General features: G+C 29.1%; 1 protein-coding gene across 2 annotated transcripts in view; it reads right to left on the reverse strand.

The window, feature by feature from the left end:
• Nucleotides 1–18,276, reverse strand: part of LOC123293965 (neuropathy target esterase sws) — a 37,932-nt gene that overhangs the window by 6,296 nt on the left and 13,360 nt on the right. Inside the window, exons 15-19 of one of the 2 annotated variants that reach the window (XM_044874977.1) lie at nt 17,255–17,441; nt 3,951–4,067; nt 2,111–2,322; nt 1,575–1,828; nt 374–476 (exon numbers count right to left, since the gene is read on the reverse strand). In XM_044874977.1, the coding sequence (XP_044730912.1) occupies nt 374–476; nt 1,575–1,828; nt 2,111–2,322; nt 3,951–4,067; nt 17,255–17,441 (873 nt within the window). Of the gene's footprint in view, nt 1–373; nt 477–1,574; nt 1,829–2,110; nt 2,323–3,950; nt 4,068–7,952; nt 8,070–17,254; nt 17,442–18,276 lie in introns of both variants that reach the window. The other variant, XM_044874976.1, reaches the window with a different exon arrangement.

Raw genomic sequence — 18,276 nt, forward strand, 5'->3', positions numbered from 1 at the left:
AAGTAAGTTTTAATTTTTAACACCATGGAGTTATGGATAAACGTAATGTCACTCACAGTAGGCAAGGATATATAGATATCAGTCTTCTCAGCCTTAAGTCACCTTACGTTATACTTGAACACACCCTAATTAATATAATTAAATTATGTATGATATAGTGTACCCTAGATTATGAAATACTCTAAAAACATTAACTTCATTTATAATAACTAACCCAAATATTCTACGCAAAAAGAATTTAAAAGTAAAATTTTCATTTTCTAAGAAAAAAAAATCTAAAAAAGTTTTTGGGGTTTTAAAAAGAAAATATACATGTGCCAGTTTTAAGTCTGATGTATTTTAGGTAACTAAATAGAATAAACCAAATACTCACATCTAAAATTCCCGCTGATGGTTCAGACGCGTATCCAACTTCCTGTTGTTCTTCTAATTCGTCTTCTTCTTCAGATGAAGATATTTGATCTACATAACTGTTACTAACAGATTAAAATACTGAATGAACACGATGTTCGGTGTTAGTACTTAAATTTTAAATGGTTATGGAATTTTGTGTTAGTTTTTTTTAAATTTCCTTCCAGGACAGGTTTTAATAATTGTATTACAAAAAATGTAATACCGATATCAGTCGTTGATCTTCATCCATCTGATAACCAGATGAGACATATTTTTTATGAAGTTTTATTTATTTTTAAATACTCTTATCTTAGTTTTTCTATCGAAAAGTATTCATAGCTATTTTTAATAATATTCATTTAAATCAATTTTTTACATGTACGGTTTTTTTCAGGTAGGCCTATACCATTATTTGCGTAATTAAATTATCTTCCTTCTGATACCAATTTCGATTTGTAAACAGATCGGTGTAGATCTGTTCATACTATATGAACAAGTAAGTCAACATAGGTAACTACACCGATTTGTTACCCAATCGAAATTGGTCTCAGAAAAAAGATAATTTAATTACGAAAATAATGGTATAGGCTTGCCTGAAAAAACCCGTTTAGAAAAAAATTAATTTACATTAATTTAATTAAAAATAGCCATGGACACTTTTCGATAGAAAAACTGTGATAGGAGTGTTTAAAAATCAAAATTTCATAAAAATATGTGTCATCTGACTATCAAATGGGTGAAGATCGATCTTATACCGTCTCTCAGATCATGAAAGTCACTGAAAATATAGATTTTTATGTGTTCAACAAGCAGAAATTTTTTTGAAGCGAAATATTCATTTCTGTAATTTTTACGAGTTACAATTGAAAAAAAGCCGAATTTCCAAATCAAATTCTTAATTCTTACTTTTAATTAAAAGAATTGGTGGTGGTAGCGTAACGCTCTTTAATAAACAACCATTAAGTGTATCATTTGTACATAACAATGAACACAAACTAACCAAATAAGAATATATGAACGAGACTCTAAAAATCCTTTCTTTTTTTTTTAATTTTGAGAAAAAAAAGCGAATAATTCGACTATCGTTAAGTTTATATAGACTGACTGTCATGAAAGAAATTAATAATAAAAGTAAATGATTATTTCTATGGAAAAACATAAAAATTTGTCATCCTACTTACCGAGGTACTTTGCAAACCATTTGTGCTAAATCTGTGAATGTGTATCCACTTAAATGTTGTTGCGATGTCGTTGCCTGACTAGCTTGATTTGCTTTAAACAATGGCAAGGCCCCAGCACGTAATTGCCCATCGAAATATGTTTTACCATGTTGATAGCCAACATCTTTTATTTCATCAAAGCTACCAAACTGAAGGGTTCTATATTTGTCTATAGGTGGCCGAATATAATCGCAATAATCTGACTGCTTCACTTCCTTAAAAAAATAATTAACATTTTAGCTGACTTTTGCGTGAGAAACAAAAAAAAGTATAACCAATTAATTAGTTCTCAAAGCAGAGACCTCAAAGCCTTAAAAAATTTTAACAAAATAATTAAAATAAACTATTCAAAATGGTTTTATGAATCGAATTCAATGAGACTTCAGATATGAAATGTTTTAGAAAGGTAGACGAATCAAATGGAGTACGGGATGCAAATTATCCTTGATTAGTCATTTCAAATATTCTTATATTTAAATAAAAAATGTGAAACTTACTTCTAATTGTCTAACACAACTGACATACGCTAGTCGAGATTGAATATCTGGTAAATTTGGAACTTTAACATTACTAGTGAACGGATTCCATCGTTTCCATAATAACCACCAACCAGATAAATCATCACCGTAGTTTGTTAGATCTGTATCATCAACAGAGCCGACATCTATTGCTAATATATGACAAGCACCGTAACTTCTCATTACATCAGCTAAAAAACAGTCATTTCTTTTAAATTACCAGTATGGACTATTTGTTTTCGTATCGTAAGACAGTTTAAAAATAAAATTTAATAAATAGGAAATTTATAAACCAAAAATTTGTAAATTTATCTTAAAAATTTCCACATTCATTTTATAACAGGTTGGTTTATTATTTATAAGTTGAAAACATCACGTATTTATTTAAAAATAATAAAACAAATTAATCACTACTCTACAAATAAAAAGTTTGAATTAGAAAGAAAACAAAAATTCATCATGTATAGATTTCGAGTGAAATCAAAATACAAATTTTTGAAAATGTATGTTTTTACTAAACGGCGCTGTTTTTACTAAACTAGCAGCCTGAATGATATTCAACCGCAGCGTCTAATAAAAATTTTAATGAACTGGCAGGCTGATTTCAGCCGATAGATAATTCGTACAATAGGGTGATCAATTGACAAAAAAAGATGAAATATCAGACATTAGAAATATCTTACATTTTCGTAATTTAAAGTGTAACATATTGTTATTTGGTAATCATGAGATCAAATAAAAAATTAATTAAAATATTATTTGTTAACTCAAGTTAAACTTCCATGGAATTTGAATCCGCAAAACACTTTGTTTTAAAACAAGCGCATCTATTATTGCGACATTAATTCAGAGCAGGCCTACAACAAAATTTTGGGAAATCCTGGCCACCTGGCCACCAAAAAGTGACTGATTTGCCACGATATCTCGCAAAGAAATTGGACTTTCTGAAATGTCACCGCCATAGTTTGAGTACTGCAACTCTTGTCGTGAAAACCAGTGTTTGATATTACCATAGTTAGTTCCAGCTTTTTGTCACTACACTTTTCCATTGTACTTTTATTGCGTTATCGCAATCAAACTGTGAGAAACACCAACAATATTGTTGCTTACCGGCGCCATTTTGACAGTTTGTGGGTTTTAATTCTAGGTGGCAGAAAGTGGAACTAAAATTAAATGATTAGCCTAGGAAAATAGTTAAACGGTATCGATTCAAGTCATTTGCTTAGCTGTTTGATTGAATGGCTGGAAATTATTCAGACCAATAGTTCAACGGCGCCGTTTAGTAAAAAGGCTAAGCTGTAAATGAACGGCTACTTAATATAGTTGGCAGCAACATATTTATTTGTTTTTTTCTTCGATATTGATTCACTTACAGCCGCATTTTTAATTTTTAGAGTAGTGATTTAAATTCTAAAAATAATGTTGTAATTTTGTAATCAGTCATCAATCGAATTAAAGTCAGTACGCAATTATATCAGGTGTCAAAACTTGGACTTTCGACCATTTTCTAGACTGAATGTATTTATATGGAAAGTTTTCCATAATTTTGGAATTTCTGTATATAACAGCAGCGCCATGAATTTATGAATAAATGAGCTTGACATAAGTTTCTGCAGATACAATTTTTTTGTAAATTTTATAATTTTACAATGAACAGGGGCCGGCAATCTTTTGGATGCGTGAAAAAACAACCAAATTTGAATGCTAAAATGGCGCTTCGGGTCAGCGGCATTTACAGATAGAAATAAAAATAAAAATTAAATTATATGACTTACCGTTTCCAACGAAGTGGTAGAAAAGTATGATAAATTAAATTTACCTGGCACATTATTTGTATAACACCCGTCTACAAGAAGATGTCCATCAATTGGATCACACACAGGGGGAAATATTCCTACTATTGACATACTGGCTCGTATATATCGCCACATTTCGCCTAATTATTATTTAAATAAAAAGTTTTAAAAAGTTAAACCCCCCTACCATTAAAAGTTAGTTTTTTTTTTTAAGTGCAAAATTGAGCAGCATTGTTCGTGTAAAAATTTAGCTTTTTTTTATACAGACATCACACATGCTTCTAATGCTACTATTCGTTCAAGTAGAATCATTTTCATTTTCCAAAATAGTACGTCAAATTAAAAATTTATGGATTCAATTTAAAACTTGTGTCTCCAGCTGTTTAAACAATAGCCTTAAATATTCGATGCAAGCTTTTTACCTAATTTTGTGAAATTTCCTAGTTAATATCCACTCAAACTTTTTCAATAAAGCCTTTTTAACTCAAATAAGTTAACGAGCATAGAGTTAAGTTATTTTCGCGTTTTATACGCCTGCTAAGTTCATCGTTTGGCTGCTGTATCTGTTTAAATCTAACTATTAGACCATGAGCCGAGAATATAAACCCCCCCCCCCCCCCACCTTGAGCGAATTGTCGGCACAGACAGTTTTTTGTTTGTATTGACATGTACTTTAAGGTTTTAGGAGTTTGCCACTTGCAAAAACACGAAAGTTTATTTTCCGGAATATGCTGTTATTTAAAAAGAGCACACAATTGAATTCTCTATCTGGTAGGTACTACCAACAAAAAAAGTATAAATCATAAATTTGCACGGGGGGAGGGTTTCATATTGATGGTTCGTGGTCAATATCTAAGCTACAATGCATACGCATAAATTTTATTTGTCTTTAATTACTATTGGAATTGCTCAACGGCTGCACAAATCTCAAAGTGACAAAGCAGGAAAGAAGGTTTACAAAAACAATAAACTCTTTTGAGAATTTTGAATTAAAGCAAATAGCGTTTTCAGATGTATCTTTATGCTTCCAATGGACTGGCAAACGTTTACCATAGACCTTGTAAATGTTAGTCTGACTAGCAGAGAGAGTTTGGTTTCTTCGCGTATTCGGAAGGTATTTTTTTATGCCGAGATGTATGCTATTAATTTTGTCCAGTATTTCCTAAGCTCTTAAATGAGCTAATGGATTTACGCTAAATTAATCAAAAAGGATTTACGCTGTTACGTAATATCTCAATGACATTGGTATAAGGTGGTTAGCCCGTGTGATTAAAAACAATATTATAGTCACTGAAAAAGTAGTTGGAATGGAAGTTGCAACAATTTTATTACGAACGATATAATTGAATTTTTTAAGTGCGTCTCTTATTTTTATGGAAGACTGAATTTAAAATAAAGATAAAATATCATTTTTAAATTTTCATTAACAGTCAATAATTTTCATTAGCCCTTCAGGACGTTTGCGTAGAGAGATTCTCTCACACTTTAAACTTTTTTTTTTTTAAATTTCAAATGGAATAACCCCTTAACCACAAGAATAAACATTTGTTTGTAAAACAAAGAGAGTATCTTTTTACAGTCTGCCATTCATTTTTCTGTTGCTTGTGGCTGTATGTAATTATGTCCTTATTATTGGCAGATTGTAAAAAAATTGTTGATTTTTTTGTCACTATCTATCAGTTTAATTATTATACAAAATATTTATTTTATAACAAAGTTTCAAATTTCATTTTTGGTGCTTGCGGGTTAGCGTGAGATTTTATCTCATCACAAGAGTAATGATTGGGGTACGAAAGACGTCCTGGAAAAATTTAATAAGAGGAATATATAAGGAAATATAATAATTTTTCAAACAATAAGTTTAAGAGCATAGGGGTTTTCAAAATTTCCCCAACTTGAAAAATGAAAATGATTACCTATGCCAAATGTAATAAATCCAGCATTGTCCATGCAAATTATTTAACGTATAGTATTTTAATTTGCATGTTAATTAGTATTGAATAAAATTGAACAAAAATTTATTGCATAATTTTTTTATGTGAATTTTAGAAATAAAAGCATTAAACAACGTGTGAAAGCCAAAAAAAGAAAATTTATAATAGAAAATTGAGCATTCAATTTTGTTTTTTTTTTTTAATCAAAGTCATTTTTTATTTTGCTTGTGATTGGTTGGATTTTATAAAAAAATTTATTTTATGAAATATGTCAATATTTTCGTTATTAAAATGTTAAAAATTGCTTTATTTTAGATTAAGACTTTTTCGTTTTAAAATAAATTCTTGATAAACTAGCATACTGAAAAATTTTGATCATGCGCATACAATTTCTAAAATAAAGCATTTTCCAATATATATCCTTCTAGCCAAAGTCATTCGTTTAAATTTTTTACCATTCCCATGCCTAAGAAACTTATTTATTAATTTGAAAAGAGAAATAGTTACTGGAAAGATAATATTATACAGAAAATTATCAGTACTCTTAATTTTCTAACAATAAAAAGTGATTTGAAATGATGGTTCAATTCTTATCCTACTTTTGTAGAAAACAGGATGAGAGAATGTTATAAATTGATCGTAAGACGTCGATTTTTATATCGAATTTTTACTAAACATAGTTTAATCCTTTTAAAATGCACCAATGTCTTCTCAGTTGGAAAGTCTCAGACACAAACGACATTAAAAAGCTTGAAACAAATTAATATGTCGATTTTCATCTAGATGTTCTTATTTTCTGATTTTCCTGTGGCAAAGCCACGAAGTAAACTTGTCGTCAGGTTTTGTATCAAAAAAATATGAAATGCTTTGAAAAAAAACCTTAGTCTGATGTGTCTTATCATTTGAGGGGGAGAGGTTGACGGTTTACCCATTTTCTCTTATATATGAAAGGGGGGCTAAAATCATCAAAATTTTGCTTACATAATAGTTGAACGCACTTAAATTTGATTAATAATGATTTTATTATTTATATCAACATTTTCATTATTAAAATTAAGCTCAATTCGATTTTTTGGGACACGTTTGGAGGTTGCCAACCGTACAAATTGTTTTTTTGTTTTGACAAAAATGTTATGTACAAACAAATTTAAAGGTCCGTAAAGGATCGGCCGGAGGGGTTTGGTTTAAGAAATCTATTCATGTGCTCATGTAGGGAAAGAGAGAGATTAAACCCATTCTTACGTAAGTCTCTGTGCTAAAGAAAAAAAACTTTAATTTACGTCAAACTATGAGTTTTAGTGTAACCGATCCTTTTCTAACAACGTTTTATTATTCGGAAAAACGAAATTGAATCTTACGTAAGATGGGGGAGGCGGCGGTTTCGAGAAATCTTATTTATGCTTACGTGGGAGGGAGAAGGGTCAGATTAGGGTCACTCGAAATATATTTTCTTTTTTATTCTGAAACCAAATTATTTTGTTTTATCTATAAATTGTAGCCTTTGTGTTATTCTGATTTATGATCTATCTATATTATTGTGAAGTTTCATAAACCCCTTTAAGAGTAGAATTTCGGAAAATCCTTTCTTATCGGATGCCTACATCATACAAAGAACACAGCCTCAAAGTTTCAGATGTGTTGATCAGTCAGTCAGTCAATCATTAATTCGGGAAAAAGCATTTTATAAGTATAGATTTCTGTTGGACAGATAGTTTATGAGAAACTAAACAAAAAATTTACTCTTTTTTTAAAAAAAAAAAAACCAAGAGCATGAACAAAAAATGATCTGCCCCCTTGCAATATAGGATCAAACTACAATTTTACTGAACACCACTAGTTTCAGGTCAGAATGGGTATTACAACTTCATTTGCAACTATTTTTAAATACGACAAAAAATTAATGATTTTTGTGTTAGATTGAGAGACATTCAATTACTTTACCTTATATACAATTTGTAGTCCATGGTACACCCACCATATGAGTTTACAAAACAAAAAGAATATACTACTTACATGATACTAAAGATTTTAATTAAAATAAAATAGAAAATAAAATTAAGAAAACCATCTACAAATGAATTAATTAATTACCTGGTAAATTGTTGACGTATCCTCCATCGAGTAAGAGATGGCCATCTGAAGGATCGCACAATGGTGGCATGTATCCTGAGAGTGACATTGAAGCCCTCACATAACGCCACAAGGATCCTGTGTGTTATATTTATACATTGTATATTTCGTTTGTTTTTAGGAAATTTTATAAGGCGCACTATATATTAACCTAAAAGTGAGTTGCCGGTTCATTAACTATATATCAGCAAGATTTACATTAAGATTAATTATTTCTCTTATGGAACGTGTAAGAGAATTCAAAAGTTGGAACCCCAACACGGTTCCTTTAGAATAAGAAATGGAAGCAATAAATCCGTCGCTATAGTTTGATGGCGGACATCATGTTGGATCTAATTCTCCGGGTTTGCTTTATTGGTCAATTTAAATCCTAACTAAGAAGAGATAGAAAAACACTTTAAAAAATTGATCCTCATAAAAAAACTAACATCACTTAAAAAAATTAATTATTAAAATGTGACTTAAAAATATGTCATTATTACATGGATACAGAAAAATGCTTAAGCCAAAGGTTGTCAAGGGCAATATAAAACATTCGCCTATGTACATAATTTTGACCTGAAATTCTATTTTCAAAATCATTTGACCTTGATCTTCAAATGATCTTGGAAATTTACTTGGGCTTAAAAGTTATTAACACAGAAGAATGACTTTTATTGTCTTTGATAACTTTTATCTAAAAGTTTTTTTCTAAAGCTAGCGTATTTTCTTTCGATTAAATGCAGTAATGTAGTGTCCGACCGAAGGTCGATTTTTGACCAAAGCCGATTAATCGGCTATCGCCACAACCTTCGGCCGAAGCCGAAGGTTTAAAAACATAATTTTAAAACTTTAATATTAAAGTTGATCTCTAGAAGTTGATTTAGAGGTTATGATCTTGAGAAGTTGATCTAGAAGTCAATCTAAAGGTGATTAAAAAAATTACCTTGAAATTTATTTCAAAATAATAACATTTAGTACAATTCGTTCAATTCCGACGTTTGCTAAGAACCTTCGGCCAAAGCTTCGAATGTTTGACCGAAGGTGGTTTTTTGGCCGAAGGTGACCGAAGCCGAAGCTTCGGTCGGACACTACAGTAATGGCATATTTTTAAGTCACATTTTCTTCGAAAGCTAACGATTTTCAAAAAAATGTTTAGAATAAAAAATTTTCTTATGATAATCAAGTTTCTAATTTAAAGTGTTATTCTACTCCTTACCTTTTTAAGAATCTATTTTGACTAATGAAGCTCCCCGGAGAAATAGGTTCATTCTGATGCCAGAACATGATGTAAGTCATCAAAATGTTTAAGTTATTTTTTGATTGAAGTTTAAAGTTTATTTGTTATAAAAGTATGCAGAGTGGGTCATTTTAATCTATACACCTAAATATCTCGTTTTCTAATTAACCAATCAAAAAATAGCACATCAGTTCTGACATCAGATCGGATCTAGTTCTTCGGGTTTCTTCAATAACCAATTTAGATTCTAAACGGTAAGAGATATAATAACACTTTAAACTAGAAAGTTGATCCTCATAAAAAAACTAATAATTTTCGACAAAATGCGATTTGAAAATATGTCATTATTCCATTTAATCGAAAAAAAAACACGCTAAGTACGGAAAAATGCTTTAGCCAAAAGTTGCCAAGAACAATAGAAGATATTCACCTGTATCCATGACTTTGACCTACAATTATCGATAACCTTTAAGCTTATTCTTTCGATTAAATGCAATAATGACATGATTTTAAGTTGCATTTCCTCCGAAAGATAAATTTTTTAATAATTGTTTAAAAAAATTTTTAAACAAAAATTGTTATTTTTTATGAAGGTCAACTTTCTAATTTAAAGTGTTTTATTCTATCTCTTACCGTTTAGGAAATAAATTGGCTATTAAAGAACTCTGAAGAACTAGGTCCAATATAATGTTGTTTACTAAAAAACGAAATATTTAGGTGTATAGATTAAAATGGCTCACTCTGTATATTTGGAAATCGTTTATTGCAGATTCTCGATTCAAAATGTTGACGATTCAAATTAATACATGTAAAAGTTACTAAAATACTGTCAGCCGGCTACTGGCCTATTAGATTAACAGTTGCAAAAGGAAAAAAACTAGAATTTATAAGGCATACATTTTATTCAAATTATACACAAGATTAAATTTTAATACCAAATTAGTAAGAAAAAGCTCCAGGAAAATTTAAAGTCATACATTTAAGCATCAATAACTTTTCCAAATGATTTTATGGATTTAAATATTTAAGATCGCTTTCTAACAATAATCCATAAAGCCTTAAAATTCTGATTTTTTTCTTTATCCATTTCATTTAGGGTCACTATAAAAGCAATGGAAAATACGGTTTAACATGAATGAAAAATAGCCATGTTTGATTTTCCATTATTTAAATTTTAAACCATTATCTGGACTAATTGGAAAATAGCTAAAACATTTTATGCTTTGAAGTTTTTTTTAATAATATTTCAAGTCTAATACCGATTTTCCACTAAACAGTCAAACAAAACAAAACTCAAACTTAAAAAATAACTTACTTTTCGCAAACTGTTTTAAGGCTGGCGTGTTTTGCGACATTTGAAAAACCCATATTTGATTATTATTATTATTATTCAACTATCGCAAATCACGCCAGTCTTCTTGAGTGTTGTTTGCCTGTTTAGTAGAAAACCGGCATAAGAATATTTACGGATATGTGAACCATTTTAAATTTACTACATAAAACAAAAGGTTATAGTTGAATCAAAAATTTAAGTGAGAAGCTCACATAAACGTTAATCAATGTTTGATTTCAATGTTTTTTTAAATTAAAATTCAATTATTTCTTCAAATTCTTCAAATAAAACATAAAATGTATGTTAATTTTTAATAATTAATTTTAGTGACAAAAACAATAAGTTAACAATCCAGAAACATTTACCAAACAAAACTATTTAAGTATAAAAATAAGGAAAATTTTGTATTACTATCCAAAACTTTCCCTTTTGTTATACACAGAAAAAATGCTTAATGAAAATTTACCATAAATTTAGAAATTTACTGAAAACATTGATAATTTACACCGAATATAACACCAATGCAAACGAGTTGGTACTCAGGTAAATGAAAAATAAATTTTTTACGCCACTCAGTTTTATGAATTTTCTTAATGATTACGTAGAAAAATTGTGGCCATCAATATAACGGTAACAATTTTTTTATATACCCTTATAGTCCGTACAAAAAAAAAAACAGCAAATATAAGATGTAATCCCACTATTTGATTTTCATTTAATAAAAATATAAAATAAGCAGTGATTTTTTTATTAATTCAAGCATACAAATTCTACCAAGAGAAGAGCCTGTCAAATTTTGATTTTAGCTGAACTTGTGGCATTAGTACAGGCTTTCCACTTGGCAAATATATTTTACCATATTAAACGAGTAACCGAAACTAACAGATTATTAAACCTGTCAAAAATACAACGTATGTGATTAACACAGTAGTTGCGTTCTTTACTTACATCAAAATGAATGCGTATTAATATGCGTGAAAAATGACATGTTTCGAATGATAATAATAGGCCTTTTTATCATATCACAATCGCAAACGCTGTCCCTGTGGTGAAAGACTGCCCCTTTATTTTATTTTGTAAACTAGTGTACTGGCTAGAAAAACAGTACTCGACAAACATTTATATTATTAGCTAATATAAATATAGATTAATATATATTAAGACGGTTCTTCACTCATTTTTCAAGGGCGTGAAATCATTATTTGATTGGCGTGAAACTTTATAATTTTTTAAGACTCCTTGTGAAAATTAACAGGATTTTTGAAAAATAAAAGTAACCAGGGCAGATAGAATATGAGTACATATAACATATCCAAATTTCAAATCGATAGGGTAAAGGGTATATTCGTAGTGCTTGAAATTCAAATGCAACTTTAATCATTCTATTCTGGAAAATCGCTTTTCTTTATAAATATTTTTTTCCACCAATGAATATTTAAGAGGAGTCTTAAAAAATTTATAAAGTTTCACGCCAATCAAATAATTATTTCACGCCCTTGAAAAATGAGTGAAGAACCGCCTTAACGTAATATATTATTTTGAATATAATTAAAAATTTTAATTAATATTTTTATTGTCATTTTCATATATAAATGTTATAAGTTCCTTAAAACCTTAATTGATCTTTTTATTTATTTTTTTTTTCAATTAAATATAGTTGTTTTTGGTATTTGATAATTTTAAATATCTATACTCGGATATTTTAACACGTAAGCTTACAAAAAACAGTACGAAAAAGATGGCTGATTTTGACTACGCATGCGTTTCCACCAAAATGGTGAATTTATTAATTTTGATGTGAATAAAGAACGCAACTAATGTGTAATGTGTATTATGCAATTATTTGATATCAGATACACATACATAATATAAGCTCATAAGTTCATTTTTTATTACCTACAATCCGGGAGTTAGTTCTCTGAAAACCAGGGGCTTAATGACTTAATTTTATGTTATAAATAAATTGTATAATTACAATTATAAAAAAAAATTATTATTAATTTGTACTACTAAATAAATAAATTACTATAAAATATAATTTGTTTCATAACTTAAATTATTCAATTCAATTATAACCTAAAATTAAGCAAGTAAAAGTAACCCCTTGGTTTTCAGGGTACTAACTAATAGATTGTTGGTCCATAAAAATGGACATATGAACTTATATGTGTATCTGTATTCTTTGCTGTCTATAGCTAATAAAATTAAATACTTCTTATATCTAAGTGCTATTAATTTTTTTATCTAACCTATTTTATCGATCGGTTACTAGCTTAAAAGTTTATTTTATTTTTCATGATTGTCTCTTGATATTATTTTTCTAATTTTAAACCAATCCACACTTACAATAACATAAAATAAACACCTGAAAATGATGTCTTTGAAAAAGATTTCAACGCTTTCACACAGTTATTCGAAAAAATACTTTTGCTTACTCTTTTATGTGGCAGCTTTGAATATCTTTCCCTTTTCGAATGATTTAATATTAAAATGTCCCTTTTTCAATGATCCCCCTATTTTTCGTTGTATTTACAGATGATTAAATTAAATTTATTGCGTATCATAAAAAATGAGTATGTTATAGAAAGGAAGAATACCGACAAATTAAAATGATTTCTTTTAGTTTCTGGCATCACTTATTACGAAACACAAATCATGCATTTTACTTTCATACTGAGATAGTTTTGAATTTATTGTTATTAAAAATTTGGTGTCTAGAAGTAGATCATCGATAAAAACAGACTAGAAACACTTTTTGATTTATGAAATCCTAACTTATATTCTCTATGTGAGTCATTCGATAGAAAATGTTTTCGAATAGAAAGTTGTACAATTCTATCACATATTTTAAAGTAGTTCCATTGATTGAAATATTATGAAATTCACTTTTCGACAGAATTTAACCAATTTTTTTTCACAGAGTAAGAAATATGCTTATCATTAAATTTCAAAAAGTTCAGAAATGCGAGATAATTAATTACAAAATTAGTCATTTTGACGTAAAATGATCAAAATTGGGAACTTAGGCATTAATCTCGTGTTCTAAACGGACAAAATTTCTGCAATTTTGGGATGGATTAATAAGCATTTTTCTTAGTCTGTGAAAAAAATTGATTAAATATTGTCGAAAAGTGGGTTTTACAATAGTTCAAGCAATGGAATTACAAAATTACAAACGACATATATAAAATTGTTAACAAAATCAAAATGTTCCCCTCATCACTGTGGAATGACCCATATATCCTCATTTTATACATAGTTTTGGATTTTCATTAAATAAAATAGAAAATTTTGGAAATGTATTTAAAATATGTATTTGAATTTTCAAAAATATGTTCAAAAATATTTTAATTTGTCCTTTTATCAATGTCATCTATCAATTTTGAAGAAAATAAACTTTAATAAACATTCTTAAACGTTTTTTAACGGTGGTGACACTAACAGTGAAATAACAGATAAAGCAATTTGGTGGAATTTTTTGGGATCTTAAAAGTTTGGGAGTTCCCAATCGGATTAATTCGATATATCAATTAGTTTTTGATCTGTTTCTTTATGATTCTACAACTGGGTTGTTGAATAAGTAATAATAATAACTTTTGTATTTTATTTCAATTAAAATATAAGTTAATTAAAATGAATAAAATATAAAAAATAATTCACAGATTAAAAACGTTATTTAAGCACAGTGTGTTACGTTCGTAACGTAGTAATGTTAAAATACAAAAGCCTATGTATAAACATATACATACATAATTAAAATTATTACGTCACACGATGTTTTACGCCCATTTTTTCTTCGGGCGTTTTCGTGTCTCATTTGAAAAGTTTTTTAAAACTGTATGTAACTTTCAACATATTATGAAAAAATAAAAAAAAGTTTTGTTATAAAATTGTTCAACAACTCAATTGAGATATAAACCGTTACAAACAAAAGTTCTCAGTTCATTTTTCGAAGGTGTGGGTTGTACTTTGTGTTACACAAGCGCTAATGGAGACTTTTAGAATTGGAAAACAAATTTTTAATTTTCGAAATGCGCTATATCTTAAGGCTGTTCTCTACACATTTTTAATTGGAGTGAAACATTATAATTTTTTGATAATTTTCTTAAATATTCATTTGTAGAAAATAAATTTATAAAGAAAAGCTATTTTCAGACAAGGATGGTTCAAGTTACAGTTTAATTTCAAGCACTACGATGATACACTTTACTCTCTCGATTTGAAATTTTTTTTCGATAATCCGGCTTATTTTGCCAATTTTCATTATTCACGCCCAGGTACTTTTCTTATTCCACTGTACCTGGATGTGAACAATGAAAAATGAGAACATTAACAGAATTTTCGAAAAATAAAAGTATCCGGGGCAAGTAGCATATAAATACCCATAACATATCCAAATTCCAAATCGAAATAGTAAAGGGTATAGTCGCAGTGCTTGAAATTCAATTGTAACTTTAATCATTCTCATCTGAAAACCGCTTTTCTTTATACCTTTTTTTTTCCACAATGAATATTTAAGAAGATTCTTAAAAAAATTATAAAGTTTCACGCAAATCAAAGAATGATTTCATGTCAATCAAAAATGTGTATAGAACAGTCTTAACTAGACGAACAAATTCATTGAAATTTGAGATCAATCTGATGCTGACCATTGCTGCTTGCGAACTTAAAATACATTTTTTAAGTTTATTTCCAAAACTGTCTGAACCCAATTTGGAACACTACATTATTCTACCTATTCACTGGAGTAGCTTGTATATTTGCAGAACGCAATTCATAGATAAAGTGCAGCTACATTGTTCCAATCACATACCGTGGTAAGAAAACTGTAGTACCGGAGAAATCTTGGAAGATTTGGAAAAAGTTCGTAATAAAATTTTAAAATGCAATAAAAGAATTGTGATGCAATAAATGATAAATGATTACCATGAAGCAAAACTAATGCTATTTACAAGAGATCAAAAACTTCATTCATAGAAATTAAAATACCTAAGTAAATATGCTATCGCTAAAAAAATTATAACCCAGTAATTATTTAAACAAATAGTTTTTGTTTATAAAAACAAAGCATATTATATGCACACAATACACAAGAATATTGATGACCGCATTTTATCAAATATTTTTTTTACAAAAGATAATATATATTTTTTTTCGAAACAACCAACTCAATCACAAGCATTTAATATAATATATTTAAAAATAAAAGAAGCATAAAAATGATAACCAAAAGCTGTTGCTTTCAAACTTGAAAAAAGTAGTAAAGCTATTGATAAAATGCATAGATTCATGACTAGACAAAATTCAACATAGAATGAAATTACAATGTTTGGTTCTTTGTAAATTATATTTAACCCGGACGTCACTATTGCCGGATATTTAATCGACGCGACGGTATTTAAAACCCTAATAACTTTAAAACATAGTACAACTGTTATTTGCCGCTCACAGTAGCTGCAGTCATAATCAATTCGTAAAATTTTGGGAGAAGGATAATTTTTTTTAAATTGGTACTCATAAAAAAGAGTGGTAAATTTTAGCCCGATACATAACCTCAATTTTTAGAAAAATGATTTCTGAAAAATTTCAACAGCTCGTGTAGTTTAGGCAAATCATCGTATTCTTTTTAAATTGTAGGTTTTTTATGTACTTTTAGATAGTGCAAACGGTTTTTTTTCAAAACCTGATTATGAGCCGAAACATTACAAAACAAAAATGCAAAAAAATTGTAAAAACCCAGATTTGCATCCATTACAAGATACAAAAAATGAAAATTTATAATTTTTGTACCATGTAATGATGCAAATCTGGATTTTTCGAGTTTTTTGCATTTTTGCTTTGTAATGTTTCTCAATCCGATCAATCGAAGCAGAGATATTAAAGAAAACGTCACCAAAGAAAACAATGTACAGATAAATTGTCCCAAAATTGAGTGCAAAAGGTCGTGCGGATTGTTCCGGAAGCGGAAAACTACTTTTCTGTATTTTTACAACGAAAGAAAGTTATTTTTAAAAAAAATAGCCTCCTCTCAAAATCTTATGAATTGATTATCAAAATCGGGTAGATTTACCTAACTAGTATTAGCTCAAAATCTTATGAATTGATTATCAAAATCGGGTAGATTTACCTATTCTATTTAGTGTCGTTGCTACTACGGTAGAGTTTGCACGTTTGTGAAGAGCTCGCGGGTGAGTTATACCCGGCCACAATAGTCACGTAACATGTATATATACAGTTTAGTTTCAATTTTTTATTATTATATGCTCATTGTATCTATTTCACTAATATAGAAAACTAATATTGGCATAATTAGATCCAGTGTACAGTAATGTACATAAGTGAAATACACTTACAATACCAGAAAGCCGAGGATTGATGCAATTCAGCAATCGTGTACATTACACATGCACTTCACTAACGTCTGTACTCTAAGAGCTAAAGACATGAAAAATGAAATTGTATCGATTCATTACGAGATAGCCGAGAGAAAAAATTTCATGACTAGAATTGAAAAATTGTTAATCATATCAATTTTCTTATGTCCTGCACCTATATTTTCGCCAAATCAGGACCACGGCTCACTAGTGTGATTTATAAAATATTGTGCGCATTTAATTCTATGATTTAAAAATATACATTGTAGATCAATAACTTTACTATTAACAAATTATCACATGTAAACAAACAGAATATCATTCAACAATAACTCACCATGTGTATGAATTCGCATACAACTTGCTGTAATATCAGTGGTAACTGTAAAAAATGGTAACCATAAATCTTCTATATGTGTATCACCAAATGTTCCACGTATCGTTTGATTAAAATCACGTCCACTAAACATTGACGTCATTGGATACGTTAAATCTAATATTTGTCGCCACCATTGTGTCATTTTCTAATTTTAAATCATAAAAATAATTTTTATTACGCATCATAATATTATCAAAAATTTGCAATGTTTTTAATTAAAATTAATGGAAATTATTGAAAGTGTAAACTTTATTCCTTTGGGTAACTATTATAAACTTAATTTTATATAACAAATTCAAACAAATTTTATTGAATTCGAATTCTTACTTTTACATTTCAAGATATATATACTAAAGACCTCCTATACCAAGCTAAAAGTAGCTGAATTTAAGGCGCCTATCTGGACGGGGTCTAGTCAACGATCATTGCGTACTTGGTACTGCGCATTAGGCTGTATAAGTGATTGAAAACAATTGAAATTGTTCAACTGATTGAAAACAAAAGACAGGCAGCTGCGCAGTACAAAATACGCAAAGACCGACTCGCCGTACACAAAGAGCATTTCCACTGATGAATCAGATATCCATGCATATTTTGAGCTCGGTAAATTCTTTGACTTTGTTTTTGAGTCGAATACTTCAAACAGAAAACCTGGATTTTGGCAAAGCTATCTAAAAATGGCTGATGCTGCGAAACAAGAGGAAGAGGAAACGCTGGAGAAAAGTTCAGAAAAATTTTGACTGATTCAGTTGGAGATTATAGGCCGATATTTTAATCATCGCAATATTTTCTCCAATTTTTGTGTGCCAAAAATTCACTCGAAGCATTCGATATTTGCAACAAAGGTGCGTTTCTAAATGCTTCGCGTTCTGGCAGTTTTACCTGTGACAATAGCGACGAATAAACGCTCCTTTTCAACATTGCGTCGTCTGAAAACATAACTTAGATCGATTTACCCCTCGCTCAATATACATCGCGGT

The sequence above is a fragment of the Chrysoperla carnea genome, chromosome 2, assembly GCF_905475395.1.
Source record: "Chrysoperla carnea chromosome 2, inChrCarn1.1, whole genome shotgun sequence".
Taxonomy (NCBI): Eukaryota; Metazoa; Arthropoda; class Insecta; order Neuroptera; family Chrysopidae; genus Chrysoperla; species Chrysoperla carnea.